The 21906-nt window shown below is 29.5% G+C and overlaps 2 protein-coding genes across 2 annotated transcripts; one reads left to right on the top strand and one right to left on the bottom strand.

The window, feature by feature from the left end:
- Positions 1–8081: 8081 nt before the first annotated feature.
- On the bottom strand, positions 8082–10184 carry LOC107443231 (E3 ubiquitin-protein ligase RNFT2). The gene has a single exon (XM_016057030.3). The coding sequence runs from the start codon at positions 9934–9936 to the stop codon at positions 8836–8838; it is 1101 nt and encodes a 366-aa protein (XP_015912516.2). The 5' UTR covers positions 9937–10184; the 3' UTR covers positions 8082–8835.
- Positions 10185–10358: 174 nt separating this feature from the next.
- On the top strand, positions 10359–14788 carry LOC107443239 (zinc finger protein 593 homolog). Its single transcript, XM_043043881.2, has 3 exons — positions 10359–10743; positions 11487–11549; positions 14539–14788. The coding sequence occupies exons 1-3, from the start codon at positions 10550–10552 to the stop codon at positions 14705–14707; spliced, it is 426 nt and encodes a 141-aa protein (XP_042899815.1). The 5' UTR covers positions 10359–10549; the 3' UTR covers positions 14708–14788.
- The last annotated feature ends 7118 nt before the right edge of the window (positions 14789–21906 follow it).

Raw genomic sequence — 21906 nt, 5'->3', positions numbered from 1 at the left:
ATAGCTTTATTTTCAATATTAGAAAATACGAGTAATTATTTGTTGGATCTCTTAATATGGTGTAACATTGAAAGTTACTTTAAAGCTTGCTATTTGTTTGGGACAAGTATTCCTGCTGTGTATTCAGATTTGTATGTTGACTTTCTTCAACTTTTAGATAATTGGAACTTATCTCCAAGTTATGGAGGTGTTGCTATTGTACTTGCTGTTACCTTACTTTGTGGTCTTGTTTATTTTACATTTCTAGTTTTTCTAGTCATTGTAAGACTCTATAAGTTATTTATAAAACCACTTATAAAAATTTTGACTATCTTTGTTAATTATAGAAGAGAGCTAGTATTAAGGTCTCGAAGGCTATAGATGCCGTGCAATTATGTGCATTGTTATTATGATTGTTATGTTTAATGAAAAGAAATTTTTTTGCTTTTACCAAGTTGCTTGTTCTGAAAAATTGAGCTTAATAAAATTTTCTTAAAGAAAAGTTTTTAGTTTAATTTTTGTTCTTCAAATCAAATCTGATTCGAAACAGCTGGTTTTTCAGATAATTTTTATAAAATATTTTTTTATTATCCCTTTGGCAGAATTTTTTCGAGCTTTCTGCGACAAAACTCTGTAGCACTAATATCTTTCTGCAAGATACTTTTAATAATAAGAAACATATGTTACTAATTTAAAATAACAAAAGGGCTGTGTTTACAAAAAAATTTATAATTTTTTTTAATAAAACATGTAATTATTCTAATATTATGGATGATATTCTTGCATTTGGGGGGGGGGTAGGCACACAAATTATTTCCTTTAATAAATAATTATCGCAATAAAAGAAATATAATTAAAAATCATGAAATCCATAGTGGTAACTGGAAAAAAAGTTCGACAATGAAGTTATGTGAATCGGGCTCCTCAATTACGTGTTTTGTTTTGAGATAACATTCTTGTAATAAATTATATCGCATTAAAAAAACATCGGCTTTAAAAGCTATGGAAAAAACAACGACTGCCAAAAACTAGATAGAATTATTGCCTTAAAAGTAAATACTCAAATGCACGATTTGAATTTTCCATATTGTTCGAAATATATCATGATGTTTAAAATCCAAGCGAAAATCAATATCGATAACTGCCAAAAATACCATCGAAACATTACATCGATTTACGATACTATCGTCGTAAATTAAGCGCGTCAAAAAGTTATTATCTAAATGTATGATTCAAATATTACGTGTAAATTTCTGTAGGAAAGAAAAATCTTTCTACAAGAACTCTGTAACATTCTGTGACAATGTCACGATTCTGCCACAGGGTTTATTATCATATTCGTTTTGTTTATCATATATACAGGGTTTATTATCATATTCGTTTTTTAGTAATATCGTTTAAAATCTTTTAAATATTAAATTTGTTTTGAAAATTTAAAAATATGTTAAGTTTTTAGAATAGTTAGCCTTATGCAGTGCAGAACCTCTTATCCAGAAATCAGACAACCAGAAGGAAATTCCATAAATTTTCCTGCCATTAAAAAAAAAAAATAAAAAAATTTTTAGGATTTTTCTTTCTTTTTTTAAAAGATGTTTACTTTATTGCCAATTTTAGAAATAATCATTAGTTCCCTGAACCAATAGTCTTGTACTAAATATCATCAATCATTCCCTTCCTCACGCAGCCCCTACCTAGTTGTTTCTTTTCAATCATAGCTCAGTGAGCAAGAGTGACTCATTGAACTCCTGTTTTCTTATCATCTAGCCCTTAAGCAGGGGAAGTCATCATGTCTGTTGTTTGCTTAGAGCAGAAGAGTTAAAACAAATAATTTTATTTGTCCTCTCTGATTCTTAGAGATATCTTAAAGTGCTCCCTACAGGAACAATGGAATTCCTAGTTTTCATATTACTTCGGTCAGTACCTCTCCTTTTTTCTTAATTTTTGAAAAATTATCCGTCAATTCTGCTATTCCCCTCTGAACATAGTGACAGCCAAGGAAAATTGAACAATGCCCCAAGGTCAAGTATTGCAACTGTGCCCTTTTTTCAATTTATTCATTTTGAGCGGAGTGTGGGCAGGGCGGAACATAAATTCTTTTTATTACGTCAGCTTCCCAATTCATGTGTAGCTAGAGTGGAGGAGAAATGCAGCCTAAAGAGGAATAAGATTATCGCAGAATGTTTGTGAGTTTTTGCAGAAATATTTTTCCTTAGGGAAGTAAAAAATTTTATTTCTTTTCTGTAGAAATTTACTAAAGATTTTTTTTATTTATCAGAATTATATTCGAAAGATGACTTATTCGCGATCGGAAAGAAATGCTCGTGATTTTTCTTGTCTCATTTGAGAATAATGAAGTAAAAAAAGTTTTTTTTTTTCTTCTTTTCTCCAGAGATTTTCAAGATTTTTTTTTCATCCAAAATTATATTCAAACGATGTCTTTCTTGGGTGCATAGAAGGGAAAAGAAATGCTTGTAATTTTTCTCTTCTCATTTGAGAACAATGAAAAGTAAAGAATAATGAAGTAAAAAATTCTGTTTTTCTTTTCTCCAGGAATTTGTGAAAGATTTTTTTTCCATCCAGAATTAAATTTAAACTATTTCTTTCTCACGCATAGAAAAGAAGAAAAAAATTCTCACAATTTTTCCATTTTCATTAGTTATAATGAAGTAAAAAATGGAGTGGATGGTTTTGAGCCCTCTCGCAGACAATGATGGAAGCACATCCCTTTATTTCTGGTGAACGATGTATCGAGTTGACAAAAGAGCTGATTAAGGGGATGGAGCAAAAACGGTTTGGTGACGTATCTCTCATTATATAAATATGTAAGATTCAGCAGTTGTTCATGCAACAAAATCCAAATTTCCGTCAACAGAAAATGGATGAGTCTTTTTAAAAACATGCTATTTCTTTTTATTTTACCTTTTTTGTTCATTTTATACTAAGATTGTATACATTTTTTATTTCATCAATGTTTTCCCTTTTTAACTAATTCAACTTATGTGTATTACTTTATCGTTTATTCTTCTTCTTAAAACTATTTTTAATTTTTTTTTTCTAGTTGGATTTGATATACAATAAAAAAAAAGGTGTTTTGTAGCGATTCAGAAAACCAGAAAAATCAGTTATCTGGAATAGCGAAGGTCACGATCGTTCCGGATAATCGGTTCTCTACTGTAATGTTAATTAAATTTAAAATATTACGACTAATTAAAATAAGATTTTATGTAAATATCTATAAATTTAGATATTGTGAGAATTCCTTTTTAAGACGTACATTCATCCATAGTAGATTTGGATTATTTCATATCAATATGTTTAATGTATAATCCTACATTATATCGACTCTTTCGCCAATCATGAAACAAACTTGGAGGAATAGTTGTTTGTTTAAACATACATTTTTTAAATAGGAATGTAAGACCCAAAGTGACATATAAGGCACAAGCGCAAATTGTGGCATGGGAAAAAAATTTGTTTATATACAAAATCAACACACAATGCTTTTTTGCTGTAATACAGTATTCACAATAAATGTTCGAAATTGCAACCACTAATAATACGAGCTATAGTTGTGATAGACTTATGATGTAATGGTTAGAGGACGATAGTCTGCCTGGTAAAGCAAGATTCAATACACCAGTAAAATGTCACTCACAACTGTGATATGTGAATTTTCACACAATAAAAAGCCAGAATAATAATGAAAAAGGATGATTTTTAAAATTTGTTGTGAATATTGAAACTCCAAAGAAGTATTTTATGTTGATTTCACAATTCAAGCAATTTTTCACTTGTGACATTTTTTGAATTTGTGCTTTAATTTTAGCACCTTACATTCCTGTAGATTAATTAGGAGTGTACAACCTTTTTCAGTGAAAAGCCACTTGCACAGCAGGTTGACTAATGATGGGCCGCATGCATCTTGAATCATGTTGGCAAACATGATAATTTTTATTTTCGCATGTTTAGTCAAAGATGATAATTTTTGTGTAAACATCAGTAAATTTTATAAATACAAGTTTCCATATGCTGAACCACCCTTCCAAGTTTGTAGAATCACCCTCATACTTTACGTATAGAGAAAGAAAGTGTCAGAAAATAAATTAGTAAAAACTTTAAATTTGGGAAAATAATTTTAGAGGTAAATTAAAATTACTATGCCTACACTGGTTTTAATTTCTATGTTTCCTTTAAAGAAATGTAAAAGTTTTTATCTCAGTCAAAAATGTTTTTCATTATAGACAAAAAAAAATATCAAGGTCAATAGAATTGTGATAGAGAAGTTATGATTAATTTAAATGTATAATTAATATACATACATTTCATACCTCTTAAATAAATACTTGATTTAATAACATAATATTGGGAATAAATGTACAAAAGAGTTAAAAGCAGCACTTTAGACACTGGAGAATATCAATAAACATGGCTTTCAAGAATATGGCAGGTCATCTTTTGTTGATAATCAAAAATGTTTTGATATTGTTTATTTTAAATTATGTTTTAAAGAGAACTAAACTAAGTTCTTTACTTAAAATTTGAAGCTATTTGTCTTAAAAGGAGGCTAATGTTTATTTATAACTAGCAACCTGCAATATACACTAATAACTATGTGTTTATAATTAAGAAATTTGTATTTTTGGGTCAAAAATCTATTTTTGCCCAGTAAAAACTAGTTTATACCACCTATGGCGAAAACTTTTCAACCACAATACACTTTCATTCTATACACAGTGTCAAAATAATATTAAAGATATGAACAACCTAATAAATGCCTGAAAGTATCTTCCACACAATTATAAATGAGAAGATACCTCTCAGGTAGTTTTCTTTAGGTAGACCTCATGGGATCATCACTTTTCTTTTTGCATCAATTTTACCCTAACATTTAAGCAGCTTACCTAAAGAATATATATACTGTCATTTATATTTGGTATAGTGAAGCCAAATTCATTGTGGCAAAAACTTAGAGGAAAATTTAAGATTGTCAAAGCTATCTTTCGTACGTAGTACACATTTTCTACTTAAGAAACTATTTGCTATTTTACAAATTATATTTGATGCGCCCGAAAAGCATTTAACGATCTTGTTTTTGCAAGTTCTGAAAAGGAAAGAATATTATTTTCGAAGTCTATATTGTTCTGAATAATAGAATAAAATAAATTTACAGCAGATGTTGATTTAGTTCATTAACCCAAGATAATTAACCTTTCGTATAATGTATTACTGACTCTTAATAGTTCCACTCACACTACCTACATAACTAATAAAATACGTTAACCAAAGTTGATAAGCAAGGCTGTACACTTATTTTTTCAAGATCTGTTAAAGTCATCATCTAACACTCTAATGTTTAGTTAAACATGCAGAAGCTTGCATCAATACCATAATACACCTTTTCTTCTAAGAAACACAGAAAGAATAACTAAGTATGTAAGCAACTGCTGCAGCAAGGCTATTTGTGGAGGATACTTTTAACATATGCCAAGAGGGAAAACGATTATTTTTAGTTCTTAATACTTATATATAGTATAATACTTTTTTTAAGTTGCACTAATTAGTTAGAAATAAAGAAAATATACACGCAGAGTAACACCAATTTAAGTTTAGTTATTTAGGGTTAAGTAATTTAGAAAGTTCACATACTTACCCAAATATTTAAAATTACATTAATTTTTAATTTATAGAATTAATGTACAGTGTGCCAAAAAAAAAAAGAACCACTCTGAATAACTTTCGATCCAGTAATCGTATTTTCACGCTCTAGGACTCAATCTTAATGGCTAAGGTGGTGACCTCTAATATGCTAATTAATAAGTGCAGACTATATCTTAAGTTACAAAATCAAGTACAAAAACTTATTTTCCCTGAATAAACATGCCTTTTTTTCATGCATTCCGATTTCAGACCCCTAAAATATAGAAGGTTCCAAGAATTTGGTCAGGCTCTCCCAAAATTGGACCCCCTTAATGTTAATTTTACTTTCTGTGTATTTCGCTATATCTCGAGAAACTTATAAGTGAATTGAAAAATTTTTGCACAGAATTATAAAATTCATTTATCCAAAGATCATTCCATGCAAAAAATAACTTTTAGTAAATATTTATTATTTTACTTAATAATGGTAGAAAAAATGTTGAATTGTAAGGTTCACATAATTTTTGTATCATTTTAGAGAATAGAATTTTCTAAGGCAAAATTTGAGCAAAATCAGTCCAATTGATCCAGAGAATCAATTTATATAAATATCTGACTCTTTTGAAAAAATGATTTGATGGTTAATCAATATGCATCTAGCTATTACTTAATCTACTTTAATGACACAAATTGTGGGAAAGAATTCCATCAGGCTAAATCACGTGATTGAAAATAACTATTTTTCCTTGAAAATACATATTTTTTAATTAAATTGAAAAAAGCGGAAAGTGCAGCCAGGGACATGCTTAGGGTTTTTCATGTGATAAATTTGAGGCATTTTATCACATTTGATAAAAATAATGTATTGCTTAAAAAATCCATAATAAACAAATTCTATTTAAATCAGATTTTTTTTAATATTCTATTCATGCTTAACAATTACGATCAAAACATTGATAAAATGTATAAACTACTTAACTTAACCTGACTTAATTACTTAACAACAAATTATTAAATAATGCAATTAAAATTTTTAATATTACTAATAAAATAAAGGTAAGGAAATTAATTTAATTATTGCAAACTAATTACTGAATAAATGAAGTAAGTTATTTGTTTTATTTAACTGAAAACTTTGATGAATTATAAAGACAGAGAACCTAAATGTTGAATCAACGGTAAATTTAGATCAGATAAAATTTTTAAAATTAAATTATTCTCGGCAGAATAAGTCTCCATTTACAAGTAGATACAGTAAAACCATATCTAACAAGATAATAGTTATTAAAAAATTAACCTTTGTATCAGCACTTTGCATTAGTTTACTACTGGCAAAATTAATTTGGCTTAGCGGGTCAAACAATATACACAACATTGTTAGAAATATGAAGCATTTTATTGCCCATTCAAAATCTTTTGCTTCAGCTTCGCATTTTGGATCATTACTTGTTTCATCAACTTGAAACCTAATTGCTTTATCACTTTCTATTCTGCAGTTTCACCAGACATCACATAAGAGTTTGACAATCAGATTCTTTATGTTTCATCGATTTTATCAGAAAATTTCTATAATAGAAATATGATTGTTTCATATTATGGTCAGAACATTTTATATTGCGATATAAAATTATCAGACTACCACATTTTTTTCGGTTGTCATCAGCATAAAATTAATACGAGTCATTAAGATAACGTTTTCAGACAATAACATCAACCATCTGATACAAAAATCTCTTTCAGTGTATAAGTTAATTATCACTTATTTTAAAAACCTAATTTTTATATCAAATCTTTTTATCAGACTCCATGGGCAGGGATATTGCATCTTAAAATTAGTTAGCTCAAAACTTTTGAAGATGATCAAATTTTAAATACACTTTATATAAAGTATTTTTTTTTTAGGGTTTTATGATAACACCTCGATACACATTTCAGAACACATATTTAAAATTGTGTCTAAGCTTTTTAACCCTTTTACAGAACTAATTTTTTTTGGTGCAAATTACTATAATAAATTAAAAAGGTTCGCTAAATGGTTATGAACTTATAGTTATAATCAACTTCAATGTCCTTCATAAAACTAGAAAATCTTGATTCATTGGTAGTAACTATATAGTAGGATGAGTGAAGATGATAGGGGCAATGTCTTCCTCACTGCCCGAAGTGGAAAGGTCTATTATTATGCTTATACATGTCTGTATGATAAATAACCTTTTCTACTAGGAAACAGATAGAGAAAACCAGTTATGAATTCTTGGAAGCCTCAATTTAAGCAGTTCTGGGTGGTCACCCACTCCCAAGCTGAGTGCAATTGCATGCAAATGAGAAGAAAATTCTATTAATTTCTGCCAGATTGACCTGCACCATAGGCCACGAGAATTTTAACTTTTTTACAATGGTTATTATCTTTCTGCACACAGTGTTCGCATGTGTATATATCTGTCTATAATAACCTACTCAACAAATAAAACTTTCTTTTTATTATTGTAGTAATATAAAATTAAATTTAACAATACAAATATATGAAACATTAAACTTTGTTGACTATAAACTACGAATTATCAAAGGAAAACAAAATAAAATTAATCAGATATTGATTCATATTGAGCAGGAATCATTCCAAAGAAAATAACTTCTGCAGCAATTTACACGATTGATCATAAATTCCTGGACTTCTGGACTCTCTAGGGCCAGCAACATTGAGTATTTTAATTTGATGATGTCTAATCCAACTACGAATTGTAATTACAGAACTACTTTCAGTGACAGCAACCAAAAGAAAAGGTTTTCTTTTCTCTTTGGCATGATCGATTGTGAGCAGTGTACCATCAGTGATGTGTTTTGGCATAGGAAGGGAAGGTAAAATAATCAATGTTCCATCACTATCTTCGATATTGCGCCTTGTCCTTTCGGCAACACTATCTTCAAAGGAAAATCCAGTAACTTCTTTTAATGGGTACTTTTCCAGAATAGATTTGTTATTTTCGTCTAAACCGCCTAGGGGGCACCACCCTCCAACAGGTATACCCATTTCTGTACCCACAAACAATGCAGCTTGATCAACACCAGTCTGTCCACCAGACCAAATTTCACGAACCATTCTTCGTTCTATGAGAAATCCAAGCTTTGGGGGCCGCGTGAAAACACCACAGTTTAAAATATTTAATAATAAAAAATAGATAAAAATCATCATATAAAAATTCAGAAAAACAAAACGAGTCACGTATAGACACGCACAGTGTCTATAATCTGTTTTCGACACAGGGGGCACCCAAAATGGGATTGGAGGACTGTGACAGTGCACTCTTCACACATACACAGGTGTCTACAAGGAATTAAGAGTACATTCTTTTCTTTATCTTGACAAACAACACACATAAACTTCTCCTTTTCAGTTGAATCTAAAACCTGCTTTTGTTTCTTTTGAAAAACTGAAAGAGTCAAAAATGGCACAAAAGATGAAAAATATCTGTTAAAAACACTCTTGCAGAATAAATGTAATGTCCCTTCTGATCTTCTTAGACTAGCTCTTCTTTTAAAAACTTTATTGGTAATAGCTTGTAACAAACTGAAGAGCAATTTAACTGCTGTCCACAGATACACTAATATTTTGGTTGTAGCAACTGCTAATGATTTAAGACTCAATTTAAAATACTTTATAACTATCACACGTATGTAGAAAATGTATATTATAAGTAAAAGTCCAAGATAAGCTTTTGGTGGTATGGTCAAGATAAAAACGAGGCACTTGTCACAAATAGTTGCACTAAAGTTTATGAGAGACTGACCAACAAAATGAAAAGAATCAATAATATTTGTCACACAACAAAGCAATACATTCCATAAAAATATAAGAAAATTGGGACCCAACTGAAGTATTAGTAAAACTGCAGCAAAACAAACATTTAAGAAATAAAATAATTCTTCCACACAAAACGTCAAATAGTTTACGATAAGCTGAAAACCAATCACTGTTCTTAAATACAGTAAAGAAATAGAACCTCCGATGCAACTAAGTCCTGCATGTATACTGAGTACTAATCTTGAAAAAAAGCCGCAAATTACCGAAAACACAACACTAACTCCAGTATTCAACTCAGACAAAAAAGCTAGAAAGTCTAAATAATAGCATCGTAGAACATAAGCCGAAAACGAAACTGTTTCCGCAATGGATTTCAGCAAACCATAACTTATATTAATGAGGTAAGCAACCACATAATAATTCCCATCAAGAAAGGTTTGTAGACTTTGAGCAGACTTTTCGATAGTCCAATCAAAAGCATCGGCTGTAATTTTGATAACATTCACATTTAAATCCATTTTCTTGTAGTACAGCTGGACAACCAAGTGTATCTCCCGCGATGATCATCAAGTTAAAACATGTCCAGATAAACCGGCTAGTTTTTAAATTCGTTAATAATCTTTGTTAACTTAGAAAAGAAACTCATGCTTATGTTGTAGGTTGTGGTATGTCATACTTCTTCATAACCTAACATATTTACAATAACACTCCAGAAAATATATAAATAAATTCATTTAAATTTTTTGAATCTGTTGCTTTTGATTACAGTTAAGAGTAAGCTTTTCGTTCAAAAAGGAACAAAGACGAAAAGGCGACAAGTATCTTGAGAAAGCAAAAATGTGGAGAAAACATGGAAAAAAATTACGAAATGAAAGGAAAAAAGCAAAACAAAAATTGAAAAAAATATATAATAACCTTTGTTTTTAATTTTCTTCTCAGAATAATGAAAAGAATAAAAAAAAATAAAAAAGAAATTTCAGGAAAAAAAAATTTTTGTTAAGGTCTATTGATCTTTCACTTCACTAAAAATAGGCAGTAGGAAACGTTATACCCTTGCAAAGCAAATGTAAATAAACATTTTCGCGTGGATTATCAAGTTCTCCAAATTCTTAATAAATTTTTCAAGATAAAATGACTAGGTATTCTAGAAAAAAAGGTAATCATGGATATACAGCTAAACGTAAACAGTTGAAAATTAAACGGCGTACAAGGGATTTAGATGAAATAGATAAAGATTTGGAACCAAAAAGTGCCGAAAATCTATTAAATCAACCCGTTGATATCGATTTGCCTGGCTGTGCTCAATTTTATTGCCTACATTGTGCGTAAGTGTATATTTTCTTATTTACATGGATTTTGAGGATATTTATTAGGTGCTGCTCATTTGTAAAAATAACCCCAAAATAACTATGTTTCAAGAAGGGAACTTTCTCAAACGTTCGCTATCAGTAGGACTTTCAAAGTTTATTTTTCATACACAATGAAAAAAATATTCTGAATTTTACAAAAAAAAATAATATGTTTTTAAAATATTTATTTCTTGCATTTAAAAATCAATTGTAATCTGTTCAAAAACAACTAAATGAAAAGTTGCCAAATAGTTTGAATTTAGGGCAAAGTAAAGTACGAAAATTCAATTACTATCGTTTATTAATTGTGAATAAGAAATATTTCGATATTAGTCTGTGTTAATGCCAACTGCAATTGCTTCGGTGCCAAAGGAATTTCAAACTTACAAAAATTGTTTTAAAAATAACATGTAGAGTATACTGTGTCGTAACTACCTCTCTAAATATTAAATACCTATTCACTAGTATAAAAGACTAAGACATGTTATCTTGACTCTATCTTCTAGAATCAAGTTGATTCTGTATTGATTCTATTATCTAGGTACCTTTTGATAGATGAAGATTTAAAAGTAAAAATTGTTGCTCTGAAATAATGTATGCAAACTTACCATAACATGCAGGCTTTTAAACTTGTTTTGAATGTCTGTTTTCTTTACTTTTTTTGCAAATGAAAAAGTTATACAGGAGCTAATATATGACATTTTGTTCTCATTCTGTAGGAGGTATTTCATAGACAACCATTCCATGCAGCAACATTTTCGTACTAAAGTTCACAAAAGAAGGTATGTGTTTTTCATCCTTAAATTTTATTTAAAAGGTAAACCGCCAAAGTTGATCCCCTTTTAATTTTTTATTTCATTAAAGAGGTTTATTTTTTCTGTGAGCCAAATAGCTTACTTTTTATGCTTCAAGATTTTTTTTAAAATTGTTCTGTTGGAAAATCTTTTTACTTTAATTTTTTTGTTTTAAAAGAAAAACCCTTGAGCAGTGGACCAACATGTTACGAAGCTGGGATTACCTTAGTTCACCTCATGAGATACAATGGATTAAAAATATGCTCAGAAACAATATTGAAGGATAACTGTTATGTACCACACTAATTGAATTATTTTCTTAAATATTAATAAAATAAGCCTTTAATTGTAAAAAAAAAAAACATTCTTACTGCACCTATTTCTATTTTATAAAAATAAAGTTGGCACTTATATTAATTTACTTTGTATAATGAAATATAATTTTAACTATTTATTATTATATTATTAAGACTACTGTATAAACTATAAGATAATTAGAATAATGCTTATAATACAGTTTTTCTGACACATTGTGATAGTCCAACTTTCCCTATTTTTCATTAAACCAAGGTATAACACAAAAGATCACAATAATTTCTCTTCTTATCCTATAAACTTAAATTATACAATACAGCAAATTATTACTGTATTGTTATTGAAACAAATTTTAGAATGTAAAGTGCATACCTTTCAAGTCTCCTGTTTTATTACAGAGCCACCTATATTTTACAATTATCACCTTTTTACCCGTCTATTTTCAAATTTCTCTGTATATTTTGAAAAAATTAAAAATACTTTTTTAGCAATAAAATATACGCTAATGGCAAAAAAAATTTTCTCAATTGGGCAACTAGAAAATGGATTGTATAAAAAACAGATTAAAAAAATATTGCAGATTAGAGAAAATACTTTCTCAAAAAAAAAAGAAAAAAAATGCACCTTATTTCGCTTAATACTTTCTGAGGAAAAGTATTTTTCTGGTAACTGTTATGAACAGTTAAAAATGTTCTATACAACTGTAAAAATGTAACTATTAAATATGTCTTATTCAAGGCCACAGCAACTGCATATGTTCGTTGAAAATGTAAATGATAGAAGTTACTTAAATGCTGAGTGTTCAGTTTATGTAATTATGATAAATGGTATAAAAGGTCTTCGTTAAGGCTTATATACTACTATATTATTTTCTATTTTGCATTGCTCTTTTTGATTTTTCGCCTTTGCAGGATGTATTAAAACTGTAAACGTAACTAAAAATTGTCACTAGTAAAAATCTCCGCTATTTTTTCTACGAAGTTGGCAGGGATGAAAGTTTTGGGGGCTTTAAAAATTACTTTCCAGAGCTAAAATACAACTTAAAGAATGGCAGACTTAAATGTAGTGTAATTAAAATGCTTGTAAATGGCGCACTTAAACCGAACCATCTGATTCTTTGATTGGATTTCTTGTACTATAACACTAATGGTGTAGCATGTTAATGGAAAGAATAAACAAAAATATTTCATAGTACCAAAATAATTAAGGCTGCTCCAATGTTTCCCTAGGTCCGACTTACCCTATCCCCCTTCCTATACATATACAAAATTTCGTTTATTATAAATACTGATTATTCTTCTTTGTGCTCTCTTATATAATCAATAAGTTCACTTCCTTGATAATATTTTTTGATAAGCTCTCTAATTGTTGTAATTAAAGTTTTAGAAAAATTCAAACAGAGTTCGAAGTTTTCCTCAAATTCTTGGAAAAAATATATAACTAATTTTTAAGAATTTTAATAAATGTTTTGAAATTTTTATGATTTTTTCCCCAATTTTTGTTGAAGCTAATGAAAAAAATAAATAAAAAAGAATTAAAATATTTTAAGTTAAGAATATATGTATATATAATACCCTGAAATAAGATGAATAACAAAACGTAAATCACGTCTTCATAGCATGCCAAGTAATATGGTGATAGTCTACTTCCTTTGTTAACGACAATTATCCTTCATTTTGTACCACTTTCACTTGCATTGTTTCCCGAGTAAGATTTAAAAAAAGAAAAAAAATAGACTATTTGCGTACTCAACCCGAAAGTGTCTGCTAACTCAGAATATTCCTTCGTAATAGAATTTTTTCTTCTTCAAAAACGGCAAAAAATATTAAACATTTTTAAATACTCTTAACATGGATGAAAAACATTAATTCTATGTATTTGGAAGATAAATATCTGCTGTTTTCCATAAGTAAGAGGCAAATATGAGTTAATCTTGAGATTTCGAAGTTATCCATTCCTTAAATTTGCATTCACATCGTACAAAATGCTAATTCACAGTTTTACCTGTTTGACTGAACCTTCTGTCAAAGCTTCTAATATTATACCTTCATATTTAGTTTAACTTTTTTTTTGCATAAACGCATATTTATTTTTTAAAAAAAGAGATTAATTTTTTAAAAAAAGTATCTGCAAAATGTAAGAATCTCTACAAATGGATCTGCACACAGTGTTGTTGGTTGCTATTGATTGTTTCTTTGAAAAATCGATTTCTTAGTTGTTTTTAGTTTTTACTTTAAAATTATTTAAGGAAATTTAATGAAAGTTATGAAATATTTTATAAGCCTAAAAAATAGTTAAACCATGCATTAAATTATAATTTTTGACTGGTTGTTATAAAACAATGAGGTAGTACCTCATCCATCCAAATGCTCTTAAAAATTGAGTAATTTATTTTTCCCGTCAACTTGACTTAATTGAATGTTGTTAAAAGTCAAAGAGTTGTTAGCAATAAGAAAGCAATTTTGAGCATTAAGAAATATATATTTTTTTAGATTTAAACTAGTAATTGTAATTTGCATAAGACAAAATATGTTTTATTCTAAAAATCATATAACTGTTACAATTGTACAAAATATTTGTACACAGAATTATATTACGAAGAGCAGAGAGTATTAAGAATCTTAATAAATCTCTAAGTGAAATGTATGTTTTATTTGCATAGGTTAAAAGCATTGGAATTGAAACCATACTCAGTGGAGGAAGCAGAAGCTGCAGCCGGTATTGGTACTTACGTTGCCCCCACTAAAAGAAAAATGGAAACTCAAAAACCTTTAGAAATGGAATCTACAATACCAATGGATGCTGATGCTCCTGTAAAAAAGAAGAAATAGTTCAGAAAACTATTTTCCCACCTCTAATTAAGTTGTTAAATAATCTTTGTTCATCATTAAAATAAAGATCAGTTAAAGCTATGTTATTTGATTCTGTTGTTATTTTTGAGTTATTTGATTCTGTTGTTATTTTTGAGTTATATGAAAAGTAAATTTCTTTGTGTTAAAAAAGTATAGACATTTTTTAAAATTTTCTAAATCATGATTGGTATTGTTAATTCCTATTCTTTAATCTACTTTATTGATATTTAGTATCAGAAATTAACTATTTAAAATTATTTAATTTAGTTGGTCACCTACTGTTTCATAATTTAATTTTTTGTTTGAATTCAAAAATGTTCGATAACACATTTTAGAGTGAACCATTATGTTTAAATCTTTTTTTTTTTTAATTTATGTTTTAAACATATTTAAAATATTGCATGAATAGTTAAGAACAGTATATCTTTTTATTTATTTTTTCTTTTGCGTCCATAGATTGTATTCTAAGAAGGGGCAAAGTTGTGCTCTAAATAAATAAATTGAAAATATCCTTTTCTTATATTTGTTAATTTTTTCTTTGTACTTTATATTGGATAAAAGAAAGATATCTGAAACTAAAAGGAGTCAGTTTGTACTTTTATTTTTCTTGAAACCTTTCTTACGGTTATTATGATATAAAGCGAATTATCTATCTTTTTAATGAAAAATAACACTAAAAAAATTTGTGCAATAAGTTAACCTTTTGCAAACTATAATTTATTATTATTCAAATTATATTTATCTTCAATTTTTCTAGCAAAATATATGAATAAAGTGCGATGTTTTTACTTTTTCACATTACTTCATGCTTTTGGAATTTGGATAGCCTAAGATATTTGATTACTTTAAGCTGTTTGGTTCAACTTGAATTCTATATAGAGATGCCCAACTTGATATCTGCTTTCCTTCAATTACTAATTGCAACAAGTGTAATTGCAAAAACACATTGTTGCCGTTAGCAATAGGAAAGTGCAAACAATTGATGGATTGCTAATGGACGACTGACTAATCAAGAAGAACCTTGTAGGTTAAACAGCTCTGTTGCTCCCTTACTTATCACTGTGTGACTAAATTACATTCTCATACTTTTTATGGTTATATCGAAGCAGTTCCAGATGTTGCCATAAGTAAAGAATTTCGTTTAGTTCTATCTATTGGCCATTTTGATAGGAAACAAAAACAGACTATTATTTTTGAAAAAGTTTATTGAATTCAACAATAAAAAGACATGTTGAATAATTTATGCCATTGAAATACCTGTACGTCGCAGGATAATGGTTGATAAATGAGTGTGCTCTTCTAAAACATTTTTTAGGAACTGAGAGGTCAAAGCAGTATGACTGATATTCAAAACCTTGTAGCACAGCTTCTTTTATTTCTCTTGAAAAAACACAAAACAAAAGACGCAATTCCCTCAAGTTTGGACACGACGATATTAAGTAAGGTGCTGGTAGAAGATTCGAAACTGACTGAACAAAATGTAGACTGAGGGACTTTAAACACGGAAAAAGTATATGACTGTGTGCCATTGCTTGGAAAGCAGGCTTCCTGTAATATCAATCTATCAAGTTAGGACAACATTTAGCCAGTACTTCAATAGATACTGTGAATGAAGTGAGCAGCAAGCTAGTCAATTTATCGCCTCGCAATTCGAGGAAATTATTGATGCACAGTTGAGGGTAAACAGTTCCGCGAGTTGCAAACGACATTTCTCTAAATTTTCAAACTCGGAACACAATTCCAACTGCATTTCAGTCTAACTCGCTAATTATCAAGTTCTTGATAAGTGGGCAGACTTTTATGCAACCATTCAAAGTAGTTGTTAGCTGACCTGCGGGTTTTCTGGAATCGTGAAGAAGAACTAAATTGTTCAAATTAAAACTTTGATTTACCTTTATTTCAGAAAAATCTTTCAGGTCTACTGTTTCACGTATCGCGGCGGGAACATTGTTATACCATAACTCAGCTAAAGTTGGAATGTTTTTCAGAGCTAATGCCACACTCTTACTGGTAAGATTTGTATTCAACATTTAAGCTTTCGAGGGGTGGGCTTTTCTTGCATAGAAGAGTGAGTCCTGCGTCAGTGACCTTTATGCACCCGGAAACATTTAAACTCTTCAACTGGGAACAATTATCGGATATTATATCAAGTGATCTGTCTGAACAATTAGTGTCTGACAATTGCAGAACTTGTATGTTTTCGAGATACAGAAAGAAGTTGTCACTGTCGGGAAACGTCCGTACGCCAGTCATTGAAAACTTTGTCAAACCCTGTAAAAACAAAAACAATAGTTTTTGATTGAAGAAATCATTGTGTATGAAATGATGTTGTTAGTAAAGAATAAAAATGGTAATTACGTTAAAGAATTTTTTTTTAATTTTTTACGAATTTGTTTACTGTGTATAAGCGAAGAAGATTGAAAATTCTTTCCAATTAACCCTTTGGGTACGTTTGACGAGTGAGACTCGTCATTCATTTATGGCCAATAAATAAAAAGTGGTGACTAAAATATTTTGCTGTCATTCTATTTCAGAAAAAAAAAAAAAATAACGCATTCATAGCTACCATCTCTTATATTGTTGAAGTTATCAGGTTACATTTGGTAACTATTTAACAAAAAAAAAAACTTTTCTAATAAAAAAACTTACTGGTTGTTTCCTCTTAGTTCGGAGTTTAAATTAATCGGATCCAAAGGGTTAAAAGAGAAAACTAACAGAGTCTAGCAACACATATCTTTGGTGCACTTATTATTCTAGACACAGATCCTAAACGTATGTTTGAAAAAACCGAAACAGTAAAAAATGTACCCTTTCATTGTTCAACCCAAATTTAACAACTAAACGAGAAATTTCGTACTTTTTTAAGCACTAACAATAATAATTAGGGGCAAAGTCGGGTATAATAGAGATGTAACTTTTCAAGCATCTAATATGTACAACATCAATTTAATTCCACTATTGCAAATTAATTGGTGCCGTTGTAAAAAGAATTGTCAAAAAGACGAACTAAGTGATTTAGGTAAGTCGAAGAAAAAGATGACGCATAAGAAAAGCAGTAATCATTATAAAACATATGTAGGTGCTATTAAATTTAAAAATAATGTCTGCTTTGATAAGATTTTAAACTTCAGTATAAATAAAACGGAATTTCTGTTCTAAACTACTTACTGTTTTCCTCATGTGTACAAATGCTACTGGAATAGAAAAAATGAAAATGAAATATAGTTTTGAAAAAATTTCTATCTATAAAGGATTTTAAATACGTAATAATAGAATTAAAAAATAATTATCTCGAATAACTTTTTTTTCTAATGAAATTACTCTACCATGTTTTCATAACGACATATTTTATGCATACATACCTGTTATTGCAACATCAAAATGTATTCACAAAATTTTTACATGATGCTCACTAAAAAGCATTTCAAATAATAACAACAATACTTTCAGGAAAAAGAGTGCGATTTATATAGTTGAGGAAAGCAATATGAGATTAAACTGAAAAAAAAAAGTTATTATTATTTTTTTTTCTTATCTGATGTCTTTTAAGTCACCGAATCTGTTCTAGAAACATAACGCCTAATCGAAATTCAAAAAAAAAAAAAAAAAAACGTTTCTTTTTTACAGGTCTCAAGACAAAGTTACATTTTTATCGTGTATTGGAAACTCGCTTTGGATGAGATTATATTTCCTTGATTACAAAAGTTCTTTGGAAACTAAAAATAGACCTTCCAGCAGGATTTAGCTTCGGAACAAACTTAAAACCCTGTTTCCACTAGCTGTAGATAATCTGGATTGCCAGTAATCTAGATTACACGAAATCCGATCNTTTATACCTCATTTATACCTCGATTTTTTCATAAGGGTTCTTTCCACAGAAGTAGCTAGGATTTACAGCGCCAATTCCCAAACTCAGCTTCTGTGCCCCTTTGCGATAAAATGTAGAACTCAAAAGAGATCTTTTCGGAACCATTTTAAGTTTTACTTACTGTTGTTCTATTAAATTTTACATTGAACACGGTTTTGCTACTTAACATGCTTTTAAAGACAACGTTACTCGGTAACTTCATACATATTTACTAGATTCGGTTTAAAATTTAACACGGTATGTTACTAATGTAGTTTCTTAAATAAATAGTCCCGAGAAAATGAAGTAGTAAGATGTTACTTTAATAACTTCATTCGCTTCAGAAATATATAAGTAGGAAATAACAGTAGACTTGTTTCAAGAGCTCAAAACGTTTTCTTTCTGAGTATAGTTTCTCATCTATATGCTTCCATTTTTCGTTTGGCAACTTTACGTTTATATTTCAAATCACTTTTATTTTTTCTCATTTACGTTTGGCAAGTCTTGAAAATGGGTCCCTGCTTTTGAGAGCTTGAAACAAGTCGACTGTTATTTTTTATTAACATATTTTTGGAGAGAATGAAGTTTTTAGTCAAATAACACAGTTCCTATGCATAAAGATGTTTTTTTTATTTCGTTTATTGATTTTAATGAGGAATTTTTCTCGTAATTACCAAATGAAACCGGGAATATTTAATTTAGAAAAGCATTTTAATACGTTATTGATTTTTTAATTATTTTTTAATGAACATGGCATCTTTGCAAGATTTCGTCGGGACAGATGTCCTCTCTTGCCTCCCGCTAGCTTAAAGTGACCACACGTCCCGATTTTGGCGGGACAGTCCCGCTTTTTGGTGGACTGTCCCGCGTTCCGCCGATTTTTAAAAATGTCCCGCTTTTTAGAAAATATCTGCATTTCTTATTTTAAATGTACTGTAAAAATATATTCCTATTATTTATTAAGTATTATGGTGAATATAAAGAAATAAAAAATGCATAAAATGCCCGTTAGACTGTGCGGTTTGTTGTTTTCAATTTGACGTTCGGTTTGACTCATTATTTGATTGACAAAGGTTGAGCAATAATCGCCACAAAGTAACGGTCAATAAGGTAAAATTTAATACTCTTTTTTAGCCTTTGTAATAATTTTTTTATTTATTTCTAGTATTTACTCACAAAATAAAAGATGAGTAAAAAAAGTGGATGCAAATTTAATGAAGAGCTAAGCAGAGAATTTCCATTTACTAAAAGTACCAAAATAGACTATATGGTACGGTGTGATAAACGCAATGCTGAATTTTCGGTCTCACATGGTGGTAAAAACGATATTACTAAACATCTAGCGACAAAGAGGCACAAAAGATTTTTTAATAATGCCGCTTCCTCCTCTAAAATGGAACAGTTTTTTCGCAGTGCTAGCTTTAGCAACACGGAAAAACAGCTAGCATTAGCGGAAGGGCTATTTGCTTTCCGCACTATAAACCACAATCAGAGATTCAGATCAATGGATTGTACGTCGCAAGTGATCAAAACATTCTGCGACAAAAAATATGCATGTGCAAGGACAAAAACCGAAGCAATTATTTGTAATGTTTTTTCACCATATTCGTTTTCACGATTGCAGAAAGAATTAGAAAAATGCGCATTTATATCCATATATTCTGATGCTTCCAACCACAAAGATTTAAAATTATTTCCCACAGGTGTTAGATTTTTGTGATCCAGAAACAGGAATTAAAATTAGAATATTAGATTTTGTTTCATTGCCTGATGAAACTTCACAAATAATTTTTAATTTAATAAGTACTATTTTAAAAAAGAATAATTTAAACAATAAAATTATTGCCCATTGTGCTGATAACACTAACGTAAATTTTGGTGGAAAAGCTAGAAGAGGCATCAATAACGTTTTTACGAAACTTAACGAACATTTGAAGCAAAAAAATATTGGAGTAGGTTGTGCAGCGCACATTCTGTACCTATACTATTCAAACAGCATCTGACTTACTTCCAATATATTTTTCAAACATTTATTCGTATTTTTATATCTATATTGTGCGTGTTGAAAGTTTGACAAAATTGTAATTCTCATTTCATCCCATTTGTCCCGCTTTGTCTCAATAAAAATGTGGTCACTTTACGCTAGCTACACCATAGATTCTTTTTTCGAATACATGCTTATTTATAGTTTAGTTAAGGATACTAGATTCCTGATATTTAAATCTCGTACTGAAGTTAAGCTATGAATTTTTAATCATCGTATAAATAATAAATAAGTATTTTTTTTAAATACTAATTACACAATTCAAAACGTTAATGGCAAAATAATACATAACATGAAGAATAAGTACCTAGTAATACAGGGTTGTACATTAATAGCCGCAAATCCGGCATGGAGAGTCTGGTCAACGCCAATTATAAAACAAAATTATTTTTCTGGACCACTTAAAATTTAACTCAAGTTAAAAATCAGAAATATTAGTGAGCTATTTAAATTATTTGAAGTCAAGAGGTAGAAAACGTTTAAAACTATATTTAAAGAGTAAAAATTTAAGAAATTAATCTTTAAAGAGGCGAACTGAAAACTATATTGCAACGAATTGTTTTTAAAGCTTATATAATATTTGTACCATGAAAGGAGAGAAAATAAAATCTATACCTGTTTAAGTGTCTTCACAATCATAGACTGATCAGCGATGTTACAGTAGTTAAGGCACTGAAATGTCTTAAGGAAGAATCGGAGTTCGATTCCCGGTGGCGACTTGAAGCCCACCGAACAATGATTGAAGGATACCAGCTTGTTTAGGAAACTGACCGCTTTGCCGCTATTATGCTGTTGGTCACAAAAATTCGGAGTCTTAAACTCGATGGAATCTAAGTTTTACTTCATTATTGATGCGATATTTGGCGAATCACCAGAGGGGAAAATATTGATCAATATATCTATGAATAAACAATGTATTTGATGATAAAAATAATGTAATTAGGCATCATTTTACAAACCTAGATAATTAGAAAGTATGTTAATTCAATTCTCTTATGACCATACTTTTTATTTCCAATTTCGTTCTCCAGAGGTGGTATCCACTTTTTCAGGACCACCACAATAGACGAGATACCGTTGCTCATATTAATTTGGACGTCTAGTTTCTGCCACACTAGATGGCAGCACCGAGACTCTATTTGGATGCTAAAGTGCACTAGGAATTTAATTTTGCCGGAAATGCCAAGAGCCATCTTCTGACCATTATAAGTGTATTTTGTGAAATTTTTCTTCACAAAGCTTAATTAGTGAACAGTTAATCAGTTTTAAGATTGTGTGGTAGCTGTA

The sequence above is a fragment of the Parasteatoda tepidariorum genome, chromosome 2 (genome assembly GCF_043381705.1).
Source record: "Parasteatoda tepidariorum isolate YZ-2023 chromosome 2, CAS_Ptep_4.0, whole genome shotgun sequence".
NCBI classification, from domain to species: domain Eukaryota; kingdom Metazoa; phylum Arthropoda; class Arachnida; order Araneae; family Theridiidae; genus Parasteatoda; species Parasteatoda tepidariorum.
This window is presented reverse-complemented; position numbering and strand designations above follow the sequence as displayed.

Bases quoted from the DNA above. Each gene is read 5' to 3' on its own strand.
- LOC107443231 (XM_016057030.3), bottom strand. From the start codon at position 9,936: ATGGATTTAAATGTGAATGTTATCAAAATTACAGCCGATGCTTTTGAT.
- LOC107443239 (XM_043043881.2), top strand. From the start codon at position 10,550: ATGACTAGGTATTCTAGAAAAAAAGGTAATCATGGATATACAGCTAAA. The intron at 10,744-11,486 runs GTAAGTGTATAT...CTCATTCTGTAG, and splicing joins TTTTATTGCCTACATTGTGC to GAGGTATTTCATAGACAACC. The intron at 11,550-14,538 runs GTATGTGTTTTT...TTATTTGCATAG, and splicing joins ACTAAAGTTCACAAAAGAAG to GTTAAAAGCATTGGAATTGA.